Source organism: Mastacembelus armatus, unplaced genomic scaffold, assembly GCF_900324485.2.
Source record: "Mastacembelus armatus unplaced genomic scaffold, fMasArm1.2, whole genome shotgun sequence".
NCBI classification, from domain to species: domain Eukaryota; kingdom Metazoa; phylum Chordata; class Actinopteri; order Synbranchiformes; family Mastacembelidae; genus Mastacembelus; species Mastacembelus armatus.
In genome coordinates, this window is record NW_022872940.1 from 1,748,461 (window position 1) to 1,773,509 (window position 25,049).

The window sequence follows — 25,049 nt, forward strand, 5'->3', positions numbered from 1 at the left end:
TTGTGTGGGGAGTCCATCATAGTGAATGCAACAAACCAAACTCAATAGATATGACCACAATAACCTCCCACCCCCCACCCCCAACGTCAATGACAGCAGACACTTCTTTTCAAACATTAGTCAGTTTATTTATTACTCTTCATCATTTTAGCACTTTTATTTATTTATATTTTATGTCTCAGTAGGCCTATAATCTCCAAAGTATCAATCTTTAAGCTGTTAAAACTGTCTGGGATAGACTATCTATAATAGAGCATTTTATTTATATTTTCTCAAAATCCTTTGATATACATATTTTCTCAGTAGATGATTTTTGGAATAAGTCCTTTTTTTACTGTTTTTGTTACACAACATCCCTATAAACAAACAAAGAGACAAACCAACAAACAAACAAACAGAAGTACACATCTTTTTGTCAGAAGGCAGTGGAAATGTCATCTGTGCCTCAGCAAAGAAATAAACAATCTTCAAATTTTATTTGCTGTAATTATGTACTTCATAATGCTACTGTACTGTTGGGATTCAGCTTTTAATCTAATATACAGACCTAAAATATATCACCTCTAAGGTCATCTACTATGAATCACTGGCATATGAAAACAGGGTTTGTGCTAAATGGCAACAGTCATATCACTCTTCAGCCAAGGTTTAACTTTGTTTAAGCTACACTGGCCATGTAGTCGCATCTTCATATTGCTGTTGGTTTGTCAAAAACACGTATTTCTTTCTTTCAGTAACCTATTTTCTCACAGATTCATTCATTTTATGAAACACATTTCTGCTGAGCAATGATGTGGCAGAACAGAAGAATGATGGGAAATCCACCACCAATATGAACTAAAGTTAGATCTAATATGCTTCTACTTTCATGTCAAAGGGTGATGTGTCCTACAGCATTTTACACTGAATTTTAATTTGCTTGAGATTTCAGGATATGAGCACAACATCTGAAAACACAAAACCAATTCAAGCCAGAAAAGACAGGAATGTTTGTCCACATCTATAGAGTTTCCTTTATGAAATGCTAGACTCAAACTCTGATGACCTGGGCTTAAATTACAGCACGCTCTTGAAAAAGAGAAGATTTTTAAAGAGCTAATTTTGCAAAATGCTAACCTGAACTCTTAGCTGACCTCCTGACTGGCCTGCTAATTACCTCACTTAACCTGGTTTGACCACTATACAACCTGCTATCTTTATTCTTCTGCTAAATAAAAAATAACCTGACCTAATATATGTTTGCTACGAAACCAAATCCTTAGCTGTTCTGACACAATCCCATTCAGCTGCAAAGCCACACATCTGTTTTAGCCTCTACACTAAACTCCAGGCCTGCCACACACCCAAACCTAGTCAGGCTTGGCTACTAAATTAAATTGCTCAAATGACTCAGGTATTTAACAATTGAACTATTAGCCTCTAAGGTAAACTGGTAACTACCTTCACCAAGCTGGTTTAGGTGTTTGAACTATTATAAACCTATTCTGCTTTAGCTACCAAAGCAAGCCGCTAGCTAACTCATGTAGTGAATTAGTGTGTCATATTTCACATCTTCACACATATTTCACAATTCTGGCTGCTAACTTCCAGTGTTGGATGACAGCTGGCAAGGTTTTCAGTGTAATGCACCAGACAACAGCTCCAATGTAGTAGCATCCTGGAGCCATGTGTAGGATGAGCAAACGGGGCGTATACTGAGCCAGAAGAATATATTCACCAGAACAATTTAGCTATCTGGATCAGGTGCAGCATCTGTTTTACAATCTGCTATCAATCTGATTAGGACGCAGGGTGGATGTGATTGCTTTTAACTCGGTTAAATTAGCAATTAAAGCATTAACAGAAAACTGGACCAAAGAAATGGCTAAATCTGATGCTCGTATCTGCGTCCTTGCTGCTGATCCATATAATTTTCTGTAAACATCAGTAATCAACATTGCAGAGTTTGTGCTCATTTCCTGAAATGCGTTACAACTTTCTGAACTGACTTCATGCAGAATAACATCAGTCTAAACTGTACTTTAATGAAAAGCAGGCCTTAGAATCTCAACTACATCCCTGCACCTCACAGTTTGGTGGGGAAAAATAAGGCTACGGTCACACCAGAAACTGCTAGAGCAAGATTCATTAATATGGCATTGATGTTATAAGTGGTAGCTAGCAGGGCAGCAAGCTAGCTAGCTCAACAACCAAAGTAAAACACTAAAAATTTCACACACCTACTGCAGGCTCATGATTGACTACAAGCTTTACTACATGAGTCGAAGGTCAATATTGCCACTGCAAGTCTGCATTTTGTCAATGCGTCAGATTTGCTCGTAAACGATAAGCTGTACAAGAGGATACTGTAGAAAACTCACACAACTCTTACAACACCACTGAAATTAATTAAACCTGGTGCAAAATAGCACTATGATAAAAAGCTGGTGTGACCGTGGCCCAAGCACAATAATCAGCCAATAAGAAAACAAGTGTTACATCACGATCAAGCATTCAGTCCATCAAACCTACCAGGCTCAATAGAGTCAACTTGGCACAATAAAAAGGAAAAAAACTGCCTGTGATGAAAATGAGGCGACCGGTCTGAAAAGGGCTGTAGGCCAAGACTTGTCTTATTGATTTTGTGGTGTTAAGCTCAGCCTCGCGTTAAACATAAATATGTGCCTTAGGCTATATGGTAACCCTAATATATAGCCTGATACTGAGTCAGCAGTCACATTGATGCTGTTTCGGCCTAGCCTACTAAACATCAATAATTCATGGTTGATTTTAATACTGTCTAATTCCATGATTGTAAGCAGGGACAGACCCATCAAATTTTCATCATTGTCATCATTGCAGCTCAACGGCATCTTGAATACTTCATGTTGTCAACCTCTGGGTCAGGTTAGCATATGATTGGATGAGCACTGCAGAAGAACAGCCTCCAGATGTCCTAGGAAGGCAAACAAGGCCGATGTCATAATAAAAATCCATTTGGGGTGGAATTTTCTGGTGATGAAATCAACTCAATCCTTGAAGTTTTCAGTATATATCTTCTTTTTTTCACTTGGGTTTTTCCTTTTTTCTTCTTTTCGTTTTGTGTTTTATGTTTTCCTTGTTTCTGTTAAAATGCCAGCAAAGTCAGCACGGTGGACAATGTGGTTAGGACCAAGGCGAGGCCCCTGGCATCAGCAGATTGGGGGGCTCCATTGCCACCACCACAGAGTTCAAACAAACTCCCACGGAAATCCAGGTTGCGGGACTCCTTTTTCAGTTTCTCCCAGAGATCCGTTGCTCCCTCCTGGCAGTCAGCCAGCGCCGTCGTGGCACAGGAGTGGAAGTTATCCCAGTAACTGGCAGGAGAAAACACAGCAAGCATTAACACCACAAGCTTATGACTGCTTTGGGAGGCTGGTTTTAGACTGAAAGTATCAGCTATTCAGGAAGTAGAGCCAAGAGTGGAAGTCATCCCAGAATCTGGCACCACAGAAAACACAGCAAGGAAAAAGCTTATGAAGACACAGCCGGTGAAGTTTATATATCCAGCAAAAGAAAATTTAAGTGAGGTGAGGCCTCTAAGCATGTTACTACACTGTGCTTCCATGAGTATTGGAAAGAGACATTTTATAAAACCAAATAGCCTACTACATCTATTCAAGAGAATTCAAAAATAAGGATATGCAGTTAGAGTGAACATCCTTCCAGCAACAAATGAGCCCAAACTCAGCAGGACTGAAGTGGCTGTATCACTTTCAGTCTTTTAATTGGTCCGGATTTTAAAGGAGCAATAAATTTCAGTGAGTTCAACAAAACTTAAAGGCTGGGTGACTAAGCTTATGACGAGGTCATCCTTTTGTGGTAAAGCATATTACCGAACAAATGTTAAACATTTTTTCATTTTGGGTCTTTGTGATTTTTCTGTTCAGTCTGTTAATGTGAAACCAATCTGATATTGTTCAGCAGGTGAATGGCACAATACTACTCCTGCTCTTCAGCAACCCTTGTTTCCCACCAGTTCAATCACCCCCCTTCCTGCTCACTTGCAACTCGTCCAGTCATGACCACTCCATATATATAATGGATGGTTCTCAGCAGTTCTCTATCTTTGCCTGCCCCACCCCACCCCGATACCTTTGTCTTGACTGTTTGTTCTATTGTTACCAAGTAAATTAAACAAGGAATGAAGGGCTCATTTTAGGCCTCATCATTTCCATCTTCCAAAGTCAAATATTTACCTGCTTTCCTGTAGATACATTTCACGTCTATAAATGTGTAGCTGACCTCCTGCCTACCATCTAAACAGCTCTAGTTAACACTATCCACTACATTTTAATTAATAGTAAATATACAAACAGAACACTGAAATTACGCAGTTCTTAGAACAGGACTGTTTTCAGTGTGATGAGAAATCTATGGAAATAATGAACCTAGACAAAGCACTATCAAAACAAACACTGGACTGGATTTGGTCTCTGATTGACACCAAAAGATTCTGCCTCTGGTTTTGAGTTGTGCATTTGAGTCCCAATCTGAATTGGGACAAGACAGTATGCCAATGCAAGGGACTCAAGTGACTCTAACCTGGTCTAAAAAGTTGCTTGTGCTGGAGCAGAGGCTTTCTAATACCATGAATGTGCCAGCCTCTTCAGAGGGAACAGCAGAACGTGGTTACAGATTGTGATTGCAGAGAAGTTCCATGCCTTTGTTTACAAAGCAACAGATGCTTTCACCAACATGCTACAGAGTTGATTTTGTACTTACTACTGATTAATGTGTGAGCTACAACCATGCACATTCCCTAGAGAGCACTGCAAGTGTCCTACATTATCATTATCATCTCCCAGTCTGCTAAAAGCTCTGGAGAAGAGTAGAGTGGGAATGATAGTCTGCCATTTACTGCTTCTTTAACAAAGTAACACCAAAAAGTGTTTAAACATACAGGTATGGCTAAAGTAACTGGCAGTTTGAGTTTTGATGGAATTTCATCACGTTGAGTGACAGGATCTCCACTGACATGTCTAAGGTGGGTGCAGAGAGCTTCTGGAATATGGAAGTCCTGTACAAGGTCTATTATCTTGGATCTACTGTGAGCATCTCAAAGATTAAGTGGCAGAACTGCCTGTTGGGTTTGATGATCTCATTGCACTTACCATTTGGTTTGACTGATGCCCAAGGGAGTGTCAGGGGGAGAGAAATGGCATCCATTCTGCATTCATCACGCCAACTCCAACATCCACACCAACACTTCTTACTGCCAGCACTCCAGTCCCTGATGTTACCAAGCTCCAGAGATGGTGCTGAACCCTTGCAGCCTGATTAACTCCTCAGGAGAGGCGGTGACACATTTGTCACAATCTCTGCATCTGCCATGTCACCATCTCACCAAGTGTTCAGTTAAAGTCAGGACTCACTTGTAAGTGGGTGGGTGAACTGAACCAACTCACCCTCCCATCACCTGCAGTATGGCCATTTGATCTTACATGACCAAGTGCAGGTGTTGTCCATCTTCAATGACTCCATGGCCAATGGGGACTTCATGGACCAGAAATTAGCAATGCACTCCACTCCTAGGTGGAGTTCTCATTGTCTGGTGGTGTCAGGAAGTGTAACCCTTTCTTAATCTAAATAAGCAGGTTCTCTTCGATGTGTCTAATGTGCCATAAGAACGAAGTCCAGGCTGCTTCTTTGACACCAACCAGATAGGATTGCGCTATAGATCTGTTGGCAAGCATCCTCCTAATGTCTCTTCCATGAATCACAAAGTCCCTGGCACCCTGGCTCATTTGCCCTTTGTCTTGTCTAGCTAAAGTGGAAAACAGACAAGACTCTGCATCATGAAATCAAATAATGTAAAGATCAAGAACAGGTACCCTCTCATCCTTGATTTATCCTCTTTTGAAGCTTCTTCAAGTTGCCACCACATTCACTAAGCTGGCGCTCCACAGTGTGTACCACTTACTGCACATGTGCATGAACAGAAGACATTTAACATGCATAGCAGTCGAAGTGACTACCTTGTCATGACCTTTGACCTAACCAATGATCCAGCTGTTTTCAAAATCTAGTTAAGAAGTGTGCTGAACAAATTTGTAATAATTTAGCTTAGTGATATTGTGATCTTTGCCAAGAATTAGCTGAACCACACAAAACATATTTGATCTATTTTGCAAAGGAACAATTCTTTCAAAAAATGTGAATTCCATTCTCTTTCTCCTTCACTCCTTGATTTTTCGTCTCCACATGTAGCACCCAAATAGATCCATCTTAAGTGAGAGCAATCACAGAATGCCCAACCCTAGCAACTGGAAGGAACTGAAAGAATTCCTACAGGTAGGATTGCAGCAGGTTCTTCAGTCTATACAGCTCAGTGGCACCCCATCTTAATGCTCTCACTTCTTCACAGGTCAAGTTCTTGTGGCCCCTGAGACTATTCAGGCCTTCCAGGGATTGAAAAGAGGTTTAGCTCAGCTCCCATACTCACCAATCTGGATCCTTCTTGTCAGTTCACTGTAAAAGTTGATACACCAGATTTTGACATATTATAGCCATATTATCCCAGTGGTCTGCCCCTGATAACAAACTGCACACTCATGCTTTCTTTTCTCACAATCACCCCTCCACAGAAAGCAAGTATGATATTGGGAACTGGGAATTTCTTGGCTGTGAAGCTGGATTGAAAGAACGGAGTGGAGTAGTTTTCATCATGTAGGTGGAGTAGAAGAAATTGGAATTCGTCCAGTCTGCATGTCAGCTCATCTCATGGCAGCCAGGGTCAGCCTTACTCTTTACAGATTTCATTTCACTCTCCCATTTCAACCAGGCAGGATGAATATCAAATCAGATGGCCTTTGCTGTGTCCATCAGTCAGAAGAGATGACTGAACAGGTAACATGTTTGATTCTGGCAGTGACTTGGCTGATGGAAAAAGAGGTAACCAATGTTCAGTATACTCACTCAGCTCCAAATAATTGCCCTTCTAATTTTCTGTTTGTTCCAGCTCATCTATGTTCTCAGGTACTATAATGGAGTCACTCTTCTCAGTATGTCAGCCATGGTCAGCTTGCGCTCTTGGGAGCTGATATACTGTAATTTCTGTCAGATGTGTCTGGTGTCCATTGAGCGTATGACCTAACCCCAGCCTCCAGAAGGGCCCTTGTCAGTCCCATGCCATCTCTGATCCCACATTTCTCTGGTCTTCATTACTGGATTACCTTTCTTTGACGGGAATACTTAAAGTAGTCAACAGGCACTAAGTAACCAGCAAAATGAAGTTATTATTTTCTCATGAGCAGCTGAAACAGCTTACTGGTCTTCTTTTAGACAAGCTGTCATGTCTGTAGTCTAAAAATGGACACTGAACAAAACAGGCATTATCTTCAGATACTTCTAAAAGTTACAAATTAATATGTTATATATTAGTTCTTTAATCTTTACACAAAGTGAAAAATGTACAGGACTATTTCTTGCCTGGGCACAGTAACTTCTCGGCGTCTCCACTGGTCTCCACTATCAACCTCCAGCTCTGTTTCCTAAAAACTGCATGTATTAATTACACTGTGATGACAAATGTAATCCTTGGCTGTTGTATGTTCACATGCAGTATTTTTTGAATACCGATCACTTGAATACTTAAAGCTACAGTTTTGAACTACAGTTGCTGACAGGTGGCTGGATTGGTGGTTTGCAAACAAAGTCCATGTTTGTCACACCAGCAACAAAGATCTGCATCCATACTTTTCTTTGTTATTAGGTTTTCACAACAAAAGAGACTGGTCCTGCAACACCTGAGGTCTCAAGTGTCTGAATTTCTAGACCCCTTGCAGTTTGCATATCAGGAACACATTGGAGTTGAAGATGCCATCATCTTCTTAATGCACAGAGCATACTCCCATCTGGAGAGGCAGGGCAACACTGTGAGAGTCATGTTTTTTGACTTTTCAAGTGCTTTCAACACTATTCAGCCCCACCTGCTAAGTGCAAAGATGCAGGATATGGAAGTTCCCGCAGACATGGTGGAGTGGATCAAAGACTACCTCACTGGGCGGCCACAGTTTGTTCGCTTAGATGGCTGCATATCTGATGTGGTGATGAGCAGCACCGGTGCACCCCAAGGAACTGTACTAGCACCATTCCTGTTTACACTCTACACCTCAGACTTCCGCTACAACTCAGGAACCTGTCACCTCCAGAAGTTCTCTGATGATTCTTCAATCATTGGATGATTCCCATGAGAAGTACAGACACTTGATAAAAAGCTTTGTTGATTGGTGTAACAACAACTGTCTAAAGCTCAACATCAAGAAAACCAGAGAACTGGTGGTGGACTTTAGGAGGAGCAGGAAGACCCCAGTCCCTGTCTCCATCCTTGGAGACAAAGTAGAGATTGTGGACTCCTACAAATACCTTGGAGTCCACATTAACAACAAACTGGACTGGTCAAACAATACAGATCCACTTTTCAAGAAAGGACAGAGCAGACTGTTCTTCCTCAGGACTCTGTTCTTTTGGTGTGTGCAACAAGCTACTGAAGATGTTCTATCAGTCTGTAGTAGTGAGTGCACTGTTCTTTGCAGTTGTGTGCTGGGGAGGTGGCATCAAGGCTGGTGAGGCCAACAGACTAAACAAGTTGATCAGGAAGGCAAAATCTGTTGTTGGACTGGAACTGGACAGTCTGGAGGCTGTGGCAGAGAGGAGGATGGTGGACAAAATCAACTCCATACTGGACAATTCTGCCCACCCACTTCATGAGGAACTGTGGCGAATGGGAAGTTCATTCAGCCACAGACTAATTCCCCCTAAAGCCAAGACTGAGAGATTCAGGAAGTCTTTTGGGTCCACGGCCATAAGACTCTATAATTCCACAATCTAAACAATAACACACACACACACACACACACACACACACACACACACCCAAAAATAAAGAATTACTTTATTACTTTTCTACATTACTATTACTTTATTAATTACTTTATTAATTACTATCAATTAATTTAATTGAAATAATATTAAATTTTATAACTTTAAATTAGAATAACTGCTGTAACAATTGAATTTCCCCTTGGGGATTAATAAAGTACTTCTTCTACTTCTTCTTCAAAAGCACAATGGTTATGGTTTGGGGAGAACGTGGTTTTGATCTTTCTTTCTCTAACCTCAATAACATGCTATGAATGCTTAAATGTAACCATAAAAATTATTCATTCTGTAGCCTGTAGATATGGTGGAATAGAAATACGTTGTCAATGAACATTTACTGGTTCAGTATCAGTATGCAACTTGCCAAATATGTAAATTAACATTTTTTAAAATGTCATCCAGTCTGCATTAAAATTCAACCAAAAAGTTTTTGTGTTTGCAAATTACATACTAATGCTGCAATTATGTATCGTTGGGATACGAGACATCAAAGAGGATTGTAGGAGTAGACATATCTGAAACCTTCATTACAGTCCCAGGGGTCACATTCTCTCAGCATCAGAAAACATCTACAATTATACAGTTTGAATGAATCAATATGAAAGAATCAGTATGTCTACATGTTCTTTGCAAGGTCAATACAAATTGAGTTTTCACTTGTAGATACCGACTCCAGGAATTAGCCATTTGTTGGACACTCAGACACTGACAGAAGCGTTTTACTTACATTTTATGTTACTAAGCTACCAACGGTATAAACAGGGCTGAACACAAACTCAACTCACTGCTGATGCTGGTAGCACGTAGAGACTCGCTCTCCTTTGACACTTCCATTACATGCAGATGCTGATACCTCTTGAACAGCCTTGCTTCTCTTGACACTTCACATACATGCTTACAATCGCAGGACGCACGTTGAAGAATACCAAACAGAGCACCAGGGGGTCGGACTCGCCTGTGTCGTTCAAGTAGTAGAATCACACTAGAACCAGTGCTGGTTTGTTTGTTAGCTTGTGGATATTGTTTTCTCCTCAGGAATTACTGTAGCTGCATGTCCTTGCTACAGGTATTGTTCAGTAATAAACCCATACTGTACACACACTTGGTAAGGAACAGGGACTTAGAAAGGTCGTGGTCCCTTGGTGTTGCAAGACACCTATATCTTTCAATGCCAAAGAATCTCAGAGATGCCCATCAATATAGCACAGCAATGCTGACACCTGGTCTTCGCTACTGGTGGTGCTGTACTGGATTCCCTATGGTTAGCACACCAGTTAGAAAGGGGCAAGAGGGAGGTTGCAGTTAGAGGTAAGGGATAAAGATGAGGTAAAGCATCCTGGAACTCAAAGACAGAAGAAGCTGGAGGTTGGTAGCATGAGAAGGTGGATTGAACCAAAACATAAGTCCATTATGTGTGACAAGATCTGGACCCAGAATCTTGGCATATACAACATTTTTTGTTTTCAGAGCATATCGGTCTCTATTATGTATCATCAGGAAAACTTGAACAAAGGAATCAATCCTCAGTGACCTTGCTGAGATTTCAGTAGCGGGAATGTTTACTTGCAAGAATGGAAATTACAAAGGACAAGTAATGCATAGTGTCATCAGCTGAAGCAGGCGTAGCATAAAGCACATACAGTTTGACAGCAGATGAAGGCATCAATGGGCATCGTCCTGGATAATTGTCCAAACTCTGGAAGGCATTCAATAATTGCCTCAAGCAAGTAAATAGATCTCCATCCATCTTCACAAAGGATGTCCCTCATAAAAGCTCAGAAAGTCTTTGAGGCCTCATCTCATGAGACAAATGGTCTTCTCTCATTTGCAGATGAATAATGAGAAAGTAAACCACGGGTGAGGAGACATTTACTTGTCTTACTACCATAGGAAGAGTAGAATGCTTTAATTGGTCGGGGTTATCAGGGTCTTATCTGTGTGTCTAGAATTTCCATCATGATAAATACAGCTCTGTCTTAATTTATTTGTCAACATTGTGAATTTAGAATTCTTACTCATTAAAAAATGTTCTTTGGTCACAGTTAAACAAAGTGGCTCTGTTGTTTAAACCTAACTACAGAGGTGAAATACAACATAAGTTGTAAGCCAAATGCAAAACATTTGTCTAACTTCTTTCACTTACAGTACTATTGACGATTTCAGGTTTCATGGTGAATGAAATCTCACTCCCTTGGGGTGAGATCAAGCTGCCATGTGTCTTAAGTGCAGTTCAGAAAGGTAGAGTTTCATTAATTTAAATCAATGTTGCCAATATTTGAACGTTATTTGAAGACAAGATTGGATGTGCCCAGTCTTCTACAGTTACCTGATAAATTTACAGTAAATTAGAAGAAAAGGAATTTATTTGACTGAAAACTAAATTTTGGTTTTGACATATGTCACGTCTATAACTCTTAATTTCCTATCATTTCCAGGGTTCCCCTTTTGTCATTTCTATGCCTAAATTTTTTTCTTATTCATTCTGCCTTGTTTCTACTCATCTCTCCTTCTTACTCTCCTCCTTGCCACATATCCTTCCCTTCATCTTACCCTCTTCTTTGTTTTCTGTACACCATGGAAGAAAAAAGGGGAAGAAAGCTTCATTTTTCTGTTTATTTATTCTTATATCTACTAATATTCATCATTATCCCCCTTTTGTAAGTCTACCCGTCCCCTTTTATCCCTCCCCCATGCCTCCTTCCTTCACCCATTTTGCATCTCATTTTTACCTATCCCCTTGTATCATTAATTGTTCCCTTCTTCATTTCCTCGTCCTTCCTGCGCTCCTCTTCTTTCTTCTCAGTTCTTTGCTGATGTTTTATTCATACTTACAAACATATTTTCTTCTTTTTCCCCATCTCTTACTTCCTCATTATTGTTTCCTTTTGTCTTTTTTCCCATTGTATTATATCTTCTATTGTTTATATTCTTTATTCTTTGTGTTTTTCCTCTTCCTCTCTTGCTCATCTTTAATCTCATCTGTTCATTTTTTTTCCTTCCTCCTCCCTGTAAGGATGACACCAGTCAGTGACGCGTGCTCCAACACACACATACACAGCGTATTTAATCCAATCTTCCAATCTGCTCTTATTGATGTTGACCTCCTGAACTGAGCCATGTCGATGCTACATCTCTAAGCAATTAACGCGTGTGTGTGTGGGGGGGGTATTAGCGTGCCCCTCCTGCCACGCCTCAACACCGCTGTGATGGAGCTGTCACTGAATTAAAAACTCATGTGTGTGTGTATGTGTGTGCATGGAGGGGAGGGGGCTTCTTGCTGCAATGTGCCATCTGGTGCCACCCAGTTTGGATGGTGGGATGAAGGGAGGGTGAGTGAAGGTGGGTGTCAGCTGGCTAGCAAGTCCCCTGCCTTGCACATATGCACAGACCCCCAAAATTTCAGTTTCCCCCCTCAGGCTTTGTAGTAAAATCACTCATAGTATTTTCTCTGTTGGCTCAAGAGTCAAGACAGCCTTACTGTCACGTGCAGAGAGATGCTTAGATGTCCTTTCAAAAGCCACAAATAGCCATTAAAAGAGAAAAAATAATTGCATAGAAGCAGCAGTGACATGAAAACAAAACCACAATATAAACAAAGTTAAACTTGTGTGTGTGTCTGTGTTATGTTTTGCAGTACATCATTGTAATGTTAAAGACACATTGCAAGGTTTTTAAGGAAAAATGAACCGTTAATACTAATATGTACATGTATGTATTATACCAGTTTACATCTAGAACAGGTTGTATTGTTTACAAATTGATCACTTTAGCTATACCTGAAAGATTTGTAAAGAGAAATGGAAGAAATAATTCAATGAGACTACTTGTAGAATTTGCAGTAATTCGTGTGATAGAACTGCTCTATATTCTCTATACATGATTATACTGTTCATTATAATGTATATATCTTTTATATTGTAGGATGTAGCTGGTGAATACAAGAGGTGGACAAGACACCAAGAATATCTGTGTAATTAGCAAGAAATGTTACTTTCATGAAATAGCAGACTGAAATTTGACTGCAATTTAAGCCTCTGTCTCAGTCCAGTTCCTTCTAATGACAATGATGACAATCACAAATTAATATTATGAGGTGTTGCTGCTGATAACATTGCAATGTGTTGCCAACCCAATCCCAAATGATTTGTTTGTGTGGTAAACACACGTGCAGATCTTGTGGAGATTCTCCCGGTCATCCAGGTCCTGGGGATAGTTGGCCATGTTCTCCCCCAGCTGAAGCAGACAGTCTGAGAAACCTTTGAACACCGAGTCACATTGACCAGCACTGACCAGCACTGTCTGCAACACAGAAACTGCAGGGGGTGGAAGATGAAGCCAAAAGTAGGAAGAGAAGCAAAGAACCAGAGAAAGGTAAGGAGGGTGGGACAAATGGGAGAGAACAGAGAGAAAAGAGGGATATGGGAGATGAGAAAAAAAGAGAAGAGAAGAGAAAATGAAAGAAAATTATATTAAATAAAACTGCAACAAATTTCTCAGTTTTCCTTAAATAGGCCACATCTTCCTTCAATCATCACAGCTGTTTTCTTAATATCAGGATCTCACAGCAACATGCTCTTTTATGTACTAAGTAATCAACTTTCCTTGCAGTTAAACATGTCAGTAGTGCTCTTTGCAGCTTTCCGTTGATCTATTCTACTGTTTAAAGGTGGATAATCTACACATATAGTAGAGTTTGACTAAGAAAAGGACAAAGTTTGAGATCAGATTTAAAATGCCATCCATTCTAGTATTTATCTACATGAAGTAGCCATTATATTTACTTCAAATGGAATATAAAAGGGTGTCATCAGCAAACATCAGAGAAGAGCAGAAAATGCACTCGGCTTTTCATTCAAAACACCTAAGTAAGCTTAGTAAGTTTAAGCTATACTTTTCAGAGGTATTGTTATACAGGACTTTAAAGAGTTGGAAAAGTAGGAGAGAAAATATAAGACATGGGCGATAAATGTATAGAGACATGGATTCAAAGTGCAACATTATGAAATCAGGAAAAGCTTGGACAAACATGTAATTCAGGAAAATGGCTTGGAGCTCCAGAAACCAAAAGTCACAACAAACTATCACAGCAGTGCAGTGAACATGTCTCCAGACAGTTGGTCTAAAGCCGGGGTGTCCCACCCTGCCCCTAGAGGTCATTTACCTACTGCTAATGACCTGTAGCAGATCTGTTCAGCCAATCAGAGGCTTTGTCTTCCCCCCTTCCACCCTCATCAGAGATGGTATCTTCCAGCTCTGATTGACTGAACACACCTGAATCATCAAATCAGCAGGGGTTGTTGGAAAACCAGCAGGACAGTCAAGGGAGTTGGACACCCCTGATCTAACGCATCTGACTCTGAAACTTAGACTGCATTTTATTTCTTGTTTACACTGATTTGATGAAGATGAACTTTCCCTACCTCGAACCATAAGTGCTTATTTGGCTAAACTCAATGTTCTTTATAACTGTGCCATGTTTCGAATTTCCCTAGCAAGTGTAGCAGTATGTTCTCATCTGCCATAAAATATAAACAGAAACCTTTCGGCTCCAGTTCTTTACTAAATTCTAGTCTTGGAACTAATGATTGGATCAATGGGATTGTCATCAATGTACTGATATTTAAAAGTCAGGCTGAAACCTTTAAAACTCCCCCAGTGTGTTAATGTGATTTGCTTTGCTTCAGTTAGTTATCAACTGAACAGCTACTGTTTTAATTGGTAGTATATTAGATATACCGCCAACCAAATCTATTGCCATCTAATACAACATTATTGACAGCGATAACATTCAGTTTTTGATTTCAACTTTAATAGAAATGTGTGCAAACTGTTATATCTGTTACTATGACACAAAGTAGTTCAGCAGCCTAAACTACAGTGTCCAAAATTATTATAGTTGAATTAAAGCTCTGAAACAAACTTAACATTATAATCTTTCTACAAAACTGTTGCAATATATTTATGTATTTCAATAATGTAGTTCATCACACATAACAGATTTTCATATTTAGCATTTTTAAAAACTGGGGTCAGCACATGTGGGTTTTGGACATTTAATATCTGAAATGTGACAAATCATAAGAGTCTTGTTGTTTCCTTTTCAGATTTCAATAGAAACATTTTGTTGAGAACCAAAACTGAAACCACTATAAACATCTCACATCATGACTGCTAAATGTTTTGCTAATTTATTCGCATTTCAACTGTGTATGCAGCTGAAGGAGTCAGTGTGTGTCTAATCAGGCAATGTCAGTCACTGCCCTAATTCACTTTAACAAAGGGAAAATCAAACTATAAAACACTCCACCAGTTGCCAGGTCTGACACGCCTCCACACCCTCCTTGTCGCCATTGGTCACACACACATACATGAACACGACACACACACCCTTTGAGATGACCTCTGTTAACTCAGTGCATGTCTGTGTGTGCATGGTTCGTTAAGCAGTGGATCAGGCTGATTGATTGGTTTGGATAATAACACGTCTGCCGTCCAGTTCCACTCGATCAAACTGCAGACTAACACAGCATGACGTGTAGGACGAGACATGGCTGTTAGAGGAGGACAAGGTTGGAATCTACTCACCCTGACTGCTGATGAAAACCTACTATAAAGCTTTTACTGTCACACTGTCTGGCTGTATATCCATTTCCATTGGTAGAATGGTATTCAGATCCTGCAGTTTTCATCAAAGTCTCTTTACAGCTGCTGTATGTGCAAGAAATATGCTTTGCTGACATGTAAATGCATTAACGCTGACTGTTCCATCACTAGTTTCACATAAGTTTCAACTATGCCAGATGCAAAAAAAAAAAAATAATAATAACCTGCATGAACAAAAGAGGCATCAAACCCAGAGTTAAGAGACTCATTAACATCCATGATAAGGCAATGTAAATCAGAAGTCAGCAAATCCACTGGGTGCACTGAACTGAGGAGGGTGTGAGGTATTCTGTATGAATGAGGCCATTGTCCGCACAAGCAGATTAATGTTATCAGAAGGTGAAAACAAATGTACAGAGCCCTGGAGTGGTCATATGGAGACAAAAAACACATGTTGAGGCTAGATTTTATTTAAAAAAAAACAAAACAAAAACGATTGCACATGTGTGAGATACAATTTGTTCCCATAGTCTTTTGTTAATTTGTGGACAGATGCAGAAACAGTACAAAAACAGAGGAATTACTTATGAGTAAGTAAGTTTTATTTTGTTTTCAGGATGTGAGTAACTTGTCTGAGCGTAATTTTCTCCCTCTGTTCCCTTGTTTTGAGTATGTTGTGAGCATAGTTTAAGAATTTTATGTCTACAACAGACAAACGACATATATGTACGTTTAGGAAGGACCTATTGATATCAAATTAAGTTTGTAAGAGAAAGATTGTGTTGTTGGGTTGTCTGTGCCAGCATGTTATTACAACCACAGGTAATGTGCTACAGTAAACTAACCCCTAGTGGCTGTAATAGTTATGACATGAGCAATGGAGGAAGTTTGGTTGTTGAATATGACACTTTTCAGATCCATCCTGTATAAGCATGTCTTTATTTTAACCCAAATCACAACCTTTTTCAGGATCGACAGGTAAACATCCCCTTTAACAGGGCAGTTAAGTTAACACTTCCTGTTTTAATCAGCAGGAAACGTTCTTTTAATCAAAAAATACCAGATTTTCCTAAACCGAACCACATCCTTTTTACAATAAGATAAAATTTATTCATCCCCAAAGCTAAATTATTTTTTAAACTAATTATTAAACATAGGATCATAAAATTATAAAACATATCATAAAATATGTCCTCCATATTTTTATTTTTTCAACACTCATTTGCAAAGACAGACTAGAAAACAACATATCATTCCCCAATGCAATATTATATCAATACTTATGTTTAGAGTACTTTATTGTATTTTTATTTTCATGTTAAACATTCTCCAATAGATTACACTTATAACATGTGTTCTATAATATTTCATGTTACAAATATGACATATTCCCAGAAGACATACACTTAAATTATTAAACTTTGATTTGATTTTTTACATATTGCTGCTTTTTCTTTATGGATAATGTTTTTTTTTTGTTTTGTTTTGTTTTTACATCATGATGTAAATGGTATTATTTTAAGTGGTGAGTTTAAAGTGACATAACCATATTTCAGAGTAATTTATCTCTCCATCATAACTCGCAGTACCCTATAAAATTCCCACATTTGATTATGCCTTAATAAGTCATCATATACACAGTAGTATCACTGTTTAATCCTGTAAGATCACTGATCATTTTTGAACTAGCTCCTTGCATTTTTTTAAGTTATATTCCTTTTATATCCGCTTTTTTGCATTTCCTTTGCTCTTTACTGCAGCATATATTGATACAATCCTAAATCTGCACTTTTATTCATGTTATAGTACTAATCACCCTTTAAAAAATATTTGCTCTTTGTCCGTTGTTTTTTTAATCAATTATTTTTACATAATAAAGGATTAAAAAACCTAACCACATGCAAAATAATTATGCAAATGCTTTGTATTATTTAAAATCAATATAACTAATATATAATTAATAGAACTAATATCTTCATATATATGCACTATATTTTTCCCATAATCAATCTGTATGGATGGATGACAAACCCCACAAACAACGCCATCCTCCGCTCTCTCTCTCTCTCTCTCCGTCGCTCACGCTCTCTCTCTCTTTCCATTGTTTCTGGGGGTCTCTCAGTCACTGTATGTTGTAGGCATTACATCATCTCAAAGTGGCTGTAACATGCACAGCGCCGCTTCATGCATGTATCTCTGCAGCATTTAAATGGTTATTATTGTCATCGTTTTAATCAGTCATGTCCAGACGAGGTCACCACAGTTTAATGATGAAGTGATCCCCTCACAAACCCCCAGTATTATGTGTATTTTACTCATTTAAACCTCTTTTATCACAAAAATGTCATATTTAAACGCATTTTCCTTTGGGGTATTCTTATGAATGCAGTTATCAGCTATTGATAAAGATTAATTCAAATAATACTGCCTTAAGTCGCGCCACAAATTAAACTTTTTTTGTAATTCAGCTCGATTTGAACGTTTGGTTTTATCACGTTTTTATCGCGTTTTTTAGGTGTAAACGCGACATTTTCTCTGTGCCTTCTCATCTAAAAATGGCCACCAACCGCGTTTGATTTTTAGAATGATTGCATTTGTTGATTTAATTATATTTTCTTTCAATTTTATGTTTAGAGCTGCAGGCCGGGTCTGTGTTTTAGTCATTTATTTATTTTTATTTATTTTACATCATCTGATGGTTATCTTTTCATTGTAGCGCACGTTTTCATTTTTGCACATGTTGACACCCCCAGATTTTACTCATTTATTTGTTTATTCTTTTTCGTTGAATTAGGTCTTTTCTGGGTTTAGTCTTGGGTCGGAGTAAAACCAGGGCAGTCCCCTTACACGCACATAAACGGGGACGCGCACAGCACTTTCGTTCACGCCTCCAATCAAATACGCTCGCACTCATTCACCCTACCTCCACACACACACACACACACACACACACACACTGTTGCCTGCAGTGCATCGCTGCCAAAAGCAGCGTGTTGGATCTTCCGCTCAGCAGACACACCCACCTCCCACACACGAGACCAGGTTTCGCGCTTAAAAACACAAATTACAACAATTTCGCCACAATAAAAATGAATTAGACAAAAGAATCTCTTTTGAAAATGAAACATTATTGAAAGTATAATCGCCACAGTTCAACAAAATATTAACAATATTCTGCGTTGGAAGATGTGTTTTAATAGTTTAATAGTAGCCTAATAAATTTCAGATTGAACATAATGTTGGTGTATTTCTGTGTTTCTAAAAGCCCTTTAGGCGACATGTGCTGCAGCAGCGCGCCAAACCTCAGCTTACAGCAGCCAATCACACTGCAGCAATTAAAATAAGCTCTCAACAAAAAAATGCATAAACAATTCAAGATGGAGAATTTGGATCTAAAAACGAAACCGGCGGCAGACCACAAGAGGCTGATTTGCTGAAAATAAATGCGATCAGGAAGGTATTTGAAATGCAGACTGATTAATCGATTTTATTCGATTTCTTTTCGTGTATTTATTAGTCTTTGTGAAATAAATCAGTAGCTATTTGCCTTCGTTTGATTTGGATTGTGACTGTCGTGTCACCTCCCTTTAACCGGACGATCCAAACAGAGAACAAACGATCCGCACAGACGTTAATATCGTTATCCTACTCTTTCATCTGTTGTTTCTATTTTCAACATTATTTCAATCATTTCTGTCTCCTGAACCTCTGCACTGTGAATATCAAACCTCTCTCTCTAACAATAGCATCGAGGAGGAATCTGCGTCTTGAATAATTCAGCGTTTCTCTCTGCCAGCAAGTGCAGTCTCACACACACACACACACACACACACACACATTTACACTCACAGCTACACACACACAGCAGAGCCCTCCTCCACAACGTCGTTATGCAATGCAACAGTATGAAACCATCTCCATATTTCTCTCGTTACGTCTCAAGCATTTGCAGCATTTTTTATTTTGTTCTGTCCAGATATTAGACGGACCCAGGAGGGGTTTTCTGCTGCAGATCCGTTGCTGTTGCACTAACGCCAAGTCCACCCAGAGTTATCAGAAACACACATGTAAACAATGTTTTTATTACAAAACATAGAAAATAGTCCAGGTTTTGTTTTCCATCGTGCACGGGGGGAGTGCACAGTCCGCGCATGCACGGTGAAAATTAAGGAGATACGGGTCATTTTTTAAACCTCTTTTCTGTCTTTTCGCACTCCTGAGTTTTTCTTTGAGCGGAGCAGAAATTGTGTCCACTAAAATAAAGGTAAACTTAATATCGTGATAAGTCTTTTTTCGCTTTGCCTCCCCCGATTTTGATTCCCGGGCAGTGCGGGTGTGATGGCGCTGCTGTCTCCCTGCAGCTCCGCAGACTGCGGCGGGAAGACATCCTGCAGAACCGGCAAACGGGCAAAACATCCCCGATTTACCATTTTAAACGTCTAATGTAACATTATATATATATATATATATATATATATATATATATACATATTATATATTTATACATATATTTTTTTATTTTAGATTAATGGAGATTCAGCTACAAGTTTTCAGTTGGACATTTCTTGTCCTCTATAAATTCTCTAACACTTCCTACTAAAACATAAAGAACCATAAACCCAGCCAAAAACAATTGCTGTGATTTTCTTAACATTAAAACTAAAATAAATCCAGTTTTGCAGGTGAGACAAATACACAAATGTTTCCAGTTTGGGACAAGAGAGGTGCAAAGAGGGAGTGAAGAGGGGGGAGGAGGAGAGGAAGCGAAGGGGGAGGAGGGGGCATCCCCCTTGTTAGCAGGCACGCACCGCACACACATGCATCCACACACACACTTTTCACACACACACACACACACACACACACACAAACAGACACTCCAAATGTGGTGTAGTCCCGTTAAAATGAGTCGCCGCTGCTCACATGCCTCCACTGATTCATTGCGACACAAATCAAGAGAGAAGCAGCTGACAACACTAAAATTAAATATAATAAAACACACCGTTATGACTCTGAACGAATATCAGCGTGGAATCATATGAAATACCTACATTTAATGAAATACCTAGATATTTCTCTCCTTTTTATATCTGGGCCTGAAAATATTCATATACTTCAAAAATAAAAGAAAAACGTGGGAAATTCATACATTTTTTTTCTACTTAAAATGATTAGTAAAAATAAAAACCACTCTCCTGTCTGAATATGTTTGCCTTATACAACACAAGAATAATACAAAAAATACATTTGTAGCAGCAGAAAAAAAGTGTTTCGTTTTTTTACTAAAACATATACTGTTACTTTTTTTACTCACCTATGTGTAGAGCTAGAAAAAGTGCCAGGCATTTGGAGGACCAGGTTACTCCCATCCTCTATGTCCTCCTCTCACCATGAGAGCAGAGATTTAGAAAGTTGGAGGGCAGCTGAGGAAGAGCCGCACATTCCTCGCAAAACACCCGCAAAATGTTTACATCCAACTCCCTATGAGCTCTCCGCTTCCTCCTTCTTCTCCCCCAGCTCTTTTCAATCTTTCTACTTCTTCCCTGTGTGTGCTGTTCTTCTCTTGCTCCTGCTCTCTGTCGTGCTCTGCTCTGCGCCTCCTGCCTGTTTTTACGCGTCTGGAGAGAAAAAAGCAAAGGGAGCGAGAAAAGCCCCTCCTCTCCTCTCCTCTCTCTTCTCTCTCTTCTCTCTCTCTCCCTCTCTCTCATCAGATTCACAACCAAGAAGCAACAAACAGCCACAACCACAGACCTTCAGGCCCCAAAGCCCCAGGTTTATATTCCTCTGTCAAAATCACTGATTTGTTTGAAATATAGTACAATAACAAACATGTCCAGTCCTTCATCTTCTGCCACAGTGAAGCTGGTTTCCACTCGATTTATACTGAGCTCATGTGCTTTAAGTTGGTCTCCACTGAACTGCACAGTAAGTAACCTCTTAAGAGATATTGCCCTTTTTTGTCTAAAAGCTCAAAAATAATAATGATAATTTTCCTGTTCTTTAGACCCCTGGTCTCTTCTGAAAAGTAACTCTGAATTTGACAACCAAAGAGAAAATGAATAGAATCTAAGTTTTATTTTGCCTCACCTACTGTTTTTTGGGGATAATAAAGAGAAAATCAGGCCTTTTGATTGGAAAACACTTTGGAGCCGCATGTCTGACCTTTTCTGTCAAACTGGTTCATAATGGCACTAAAATTGAGCTTTCTGCATTTTTACAAATATAAATAGAATCAGGAGACTTTGAGTCTGGTAGAGACTAAAACAAACCTAAAATAGAGGTACAAGGCCACAGTTTCATATAGAGAGGGATGCTGTCAAAAAACACACAGAACGTTGGACAGACAAATTTATAGTAAGTCTATAAATTTGCAAAAAATAACTATCAAGACAGCCCACAGCAACTTCCATTAAATATCAGCTGATTTCTTATTATATCGTTATTCTCTATTACACTATTTGATTTCGTCAGAATCCATCCATCCATTATATAGACCTGCTTAGTCCTAACCAGGTCCCAGGGATCAGCTGGAGCCTATCCCAGCTCTCTTTGGGTGAAAGGCAGGGGTCCACCCTGGACAGGTCCCCAGTCCATCACAGGGCCACATAGAGACAAACAACCTCACACACTCACACTCACTCCTATGGGCAATTTAGAGTCACCAATCAACCTGACATACATGTTTTTGGACTGTGGGAGGAAACCAGAGTACCTGGAGAAAACCCACACAAGCACAGGGAGAACATGCAGACTGCACACAGAAAGGCCCCTGATGGGTTTCAAACCAGGAACCTTCTTGAGTTTAAGAAAAAATAAGAACTGCAGGAGGATTTCTACATGAGTGTAATTTCATCTTTCATCAGAAACGCATGCAGTTCAAGGAATCGTGTAATAATAAGAATTACAGGCATGAAATATGGTCTTTAAATGTGATTTATGGTAATATAATAAAAAAAATGCCATAAAGCAAAAAGACATTAGTTTAAACTTCCTGCTGACGCAGCAGAAATATGATGGAAATAATGATGCACATAACTTTGTTAGAGAAATAATGTTGGAGTATTTTATGAACATTAACGTCTCTGTTGTTCAGTACGGATATCGTATTAAATACTCTTTCAGGATACATGAAACTCCACTCACAGGAGTTGAACTTATCCTTGACATATCAGCTGCAGGGAGCTTTTCCATGTTTGACCTTCCATGGAAAAATGCACACACACAAAGCTCATCCATTCTTGTGTGAAATATGATAAAAAATAATCTTTCCATGAAATGGTAATGCTGACACCAAGCGTGCTAAAACCATGCTAACTGTTCTTTGAGGCTGCACAGTGGTGCTTTGAGCTAAATGCTAACATATTCATTCTAACATGCCTACAAGTTTATTGTTTGTTGTTCAGGAATAGCATTGAAACATTTAGCACTTTAACTAAACTTTCACTAATTAGCTGAAAGAAGAAAGAGCAGCTGAGGCTAATGGGAAGGTCATCGGTACAGGTATCTGGTCATAAACAGGACTTATAGACTCTCCTAATATTACAATAGTCTGAATGTGTCAGATACCAGGCCTGAGCATGATTCTGATTATTCATTCCTGTGAAAGCTAGAGAATGCTGCAAACTGAGTAGCTGACACCAAAGAGGATTTTATGACATATGAGATATTACACTGACAGTCATGTTGTGAGTCCTGTGGGGTGTTCACTCTGTGTGTGTGTGTGTGTGTGTGTGTGTGTGCGTGCGTGCGTGCGTGCGTGCGTGTGCGTGCGTGTGTGAGGATGAAAGAAAAAAAAAGATGGGGGACCTCATCTTCTCCTGCTGACGTCAGCTGAATCTGAAACAAACCAGCTCTCTGCTGCTGCTGCATATTAACACAGATGTTTCCTTGAGGTGATGCAGCGCTGCTGCAGCAGGAGGACATGCACACACACACTGAGGGGTAGGCCCCTGCACAGTTTTGAATTAACTCCAATTGAAAACATTTAAGCCTCAACAAACACTCAATGGCGAGCCCTGAGTATGTATATGTGTGCATGTCTATCTGTGTTGGAAAGAAGGGACATATTTTTGTTCATTACCAACACTGTGAGGACATTTCAGCATATTTAAGACAATTTAGGCATGTCTCATCCATTCAAAGAGCTGTTTGAGGGCTCAGACCTGGTTTTGGGATTCAGGTAGGACTCAGGGTGTTAGGTAAAGAGTTGGATTAGAGATTTAGTTGTGATGATTCAGGTTAGTGTAATGTGCTGGGGCATGCATTATGCCAATGAATGTCCTCACAACTATGACAAATGTGTGTGAGAGAGACATCTTGTTTGACTTTGAGTCTGACCTTTGGACATGAGCCATCCTCCTCTGGTCCAATCAGAAGCAGACACACAGGAACAGACTTTCGCTTCCTCACCTCCTGCCCCAGTTATGACTCTTTAAAAAGGCCTGAAGTCATCAGGGGCCTCTGCTGGTTGACAGGAGGAACTGCAACCTCCCCCAAATTTTGGGGAACCAAGCAGAACAGCCTGAAGGCTGAAGCCAATGTGGACATATTTAAAAGGATGAACTGGCTCCATTTTACTCCCATTCAAAAAACATCAACTTGTCTCTAAGTCACCAACCTTTGTTTTTTGGATTTAATCAGGAGACATATGCAGTCATGTCATAGTGCTCAGACTTAAAATGCCTTGGGAGTCATCTTTTATTCAATGGGTGCAAACGTGCATTTATAGATGAAGTTTAAATTTAAGTTTCTGTTTGAAGGGTTTAATAGAATGTGCTATTTGCACATAACGAGGTAGAGAAGTTGGGTGTGTGATAAGAACAAGGCACAATGACCAGCTGATTTTTTCTATCTACCAATCTACATCTGTCTCTCTCTCAGGACGGCCACAGTAACCTACTGTTCAGGCAGCTCCTTACCAGGTAGAGCATTGTTGCATTTGCATTGAAGAGACCATTATACCATTTTTCCAAGATGACATGATTTCCCATCATTTAACAATTCAGTTACATTGCACTGGGATGTACTCAATTTTGCATTTCATGTTTATATTTACTGTCGTATGCTCTGTAGATTCTTAAGGTTAGAGAACAAACATGGTGGTGATTAAAATAAACAGTGTGGATGACTGATTTCAAACTGGAAACAAACAGCATTTTCTTTCTTCAACTCCAATAATTTTTCAACGTAAATGTCCTTCTTAATGCAAGCTTTGCCACTCTAACATCTCCTCAATACCTTCTTTATCCCTGTCTTAAATACTGCAGCCACTAAAGGGTTTTGTCTCCTGACTAGTCATTTTGGGTCCTTTGTTAAGAGAATGGGGCAACACAGTAGCTTAGTGGTTAGCACTGTTTCCTCACAAGAAGGTTCCTGGTTGGAAACCTGACTGGTGGACTGCCCAGGATGTGCCCCAGCCTTTCACCTAAAGAGAGCTGGGACAGGCTCCACCAGAAACCTGTGACCCCAAGAGGAATAAGCAGGTGTAGATAATGTATGGATGGATGTTAGGAGAGAAATTACCTATGGGGTCATTTTTGCCGTCA

The 25,049-nt window shown here is 39.5% G+C and overlaps 1 protein-coding gene across 1 annotated transcript; it reads right to left on the reverse strand.

Moving 5' to 3' along the window:
* Positions 1-1,408: 1,408 nt before the first annotated feature.
* On the reverse strand, positions 1,409-21,105 carry nrn1a (neuritin 1a). The gene is made up of 3 exons (XM_026329543.1): positions 20,819-21,105; positions 13,067-13,214; positions 1,409-3,335 (listed from the first exon to the last, which is right to left on the reverse strand). The coding sequence occupies exons 1-3, from the start codon at positions 20,871-20,873 to the stop codon at positions 3,107-3,109; spliced, it is 432 nt and encodes a 143-aa protein (XP_026185328.1). The 5' UTR covers positions 20,874-21,105; the 3' UTR covers positions 1,409-3,106.
* Between the last annotated feature and the right edge of the window lie 3,944 nt (positions 21,106-25,049).

Coding starts and splice junctions, on each gene's coding strand:
- nrn1a (XM_026329543.1), bottom strand. CDS start 20,873: ATGGGAGTAACCTGGTCCTCCAAATGCCTGGCACTTTTTCTAGCTCTA. Junction 13,215..20,818: donor TTTTCTAGCTCTACACATAG/GTGAGTAAAAAA, acceptor CACCCCCTGCAG/TTTCTGTGTTGCAGACAGTG. Junction 3,336..13,066: donor AATCTCCACAAGATCTGCAC/GTGTGTTTACCA, acceptor TTCTCCTGCCAG/TTACTGGGATAACTTCCACT.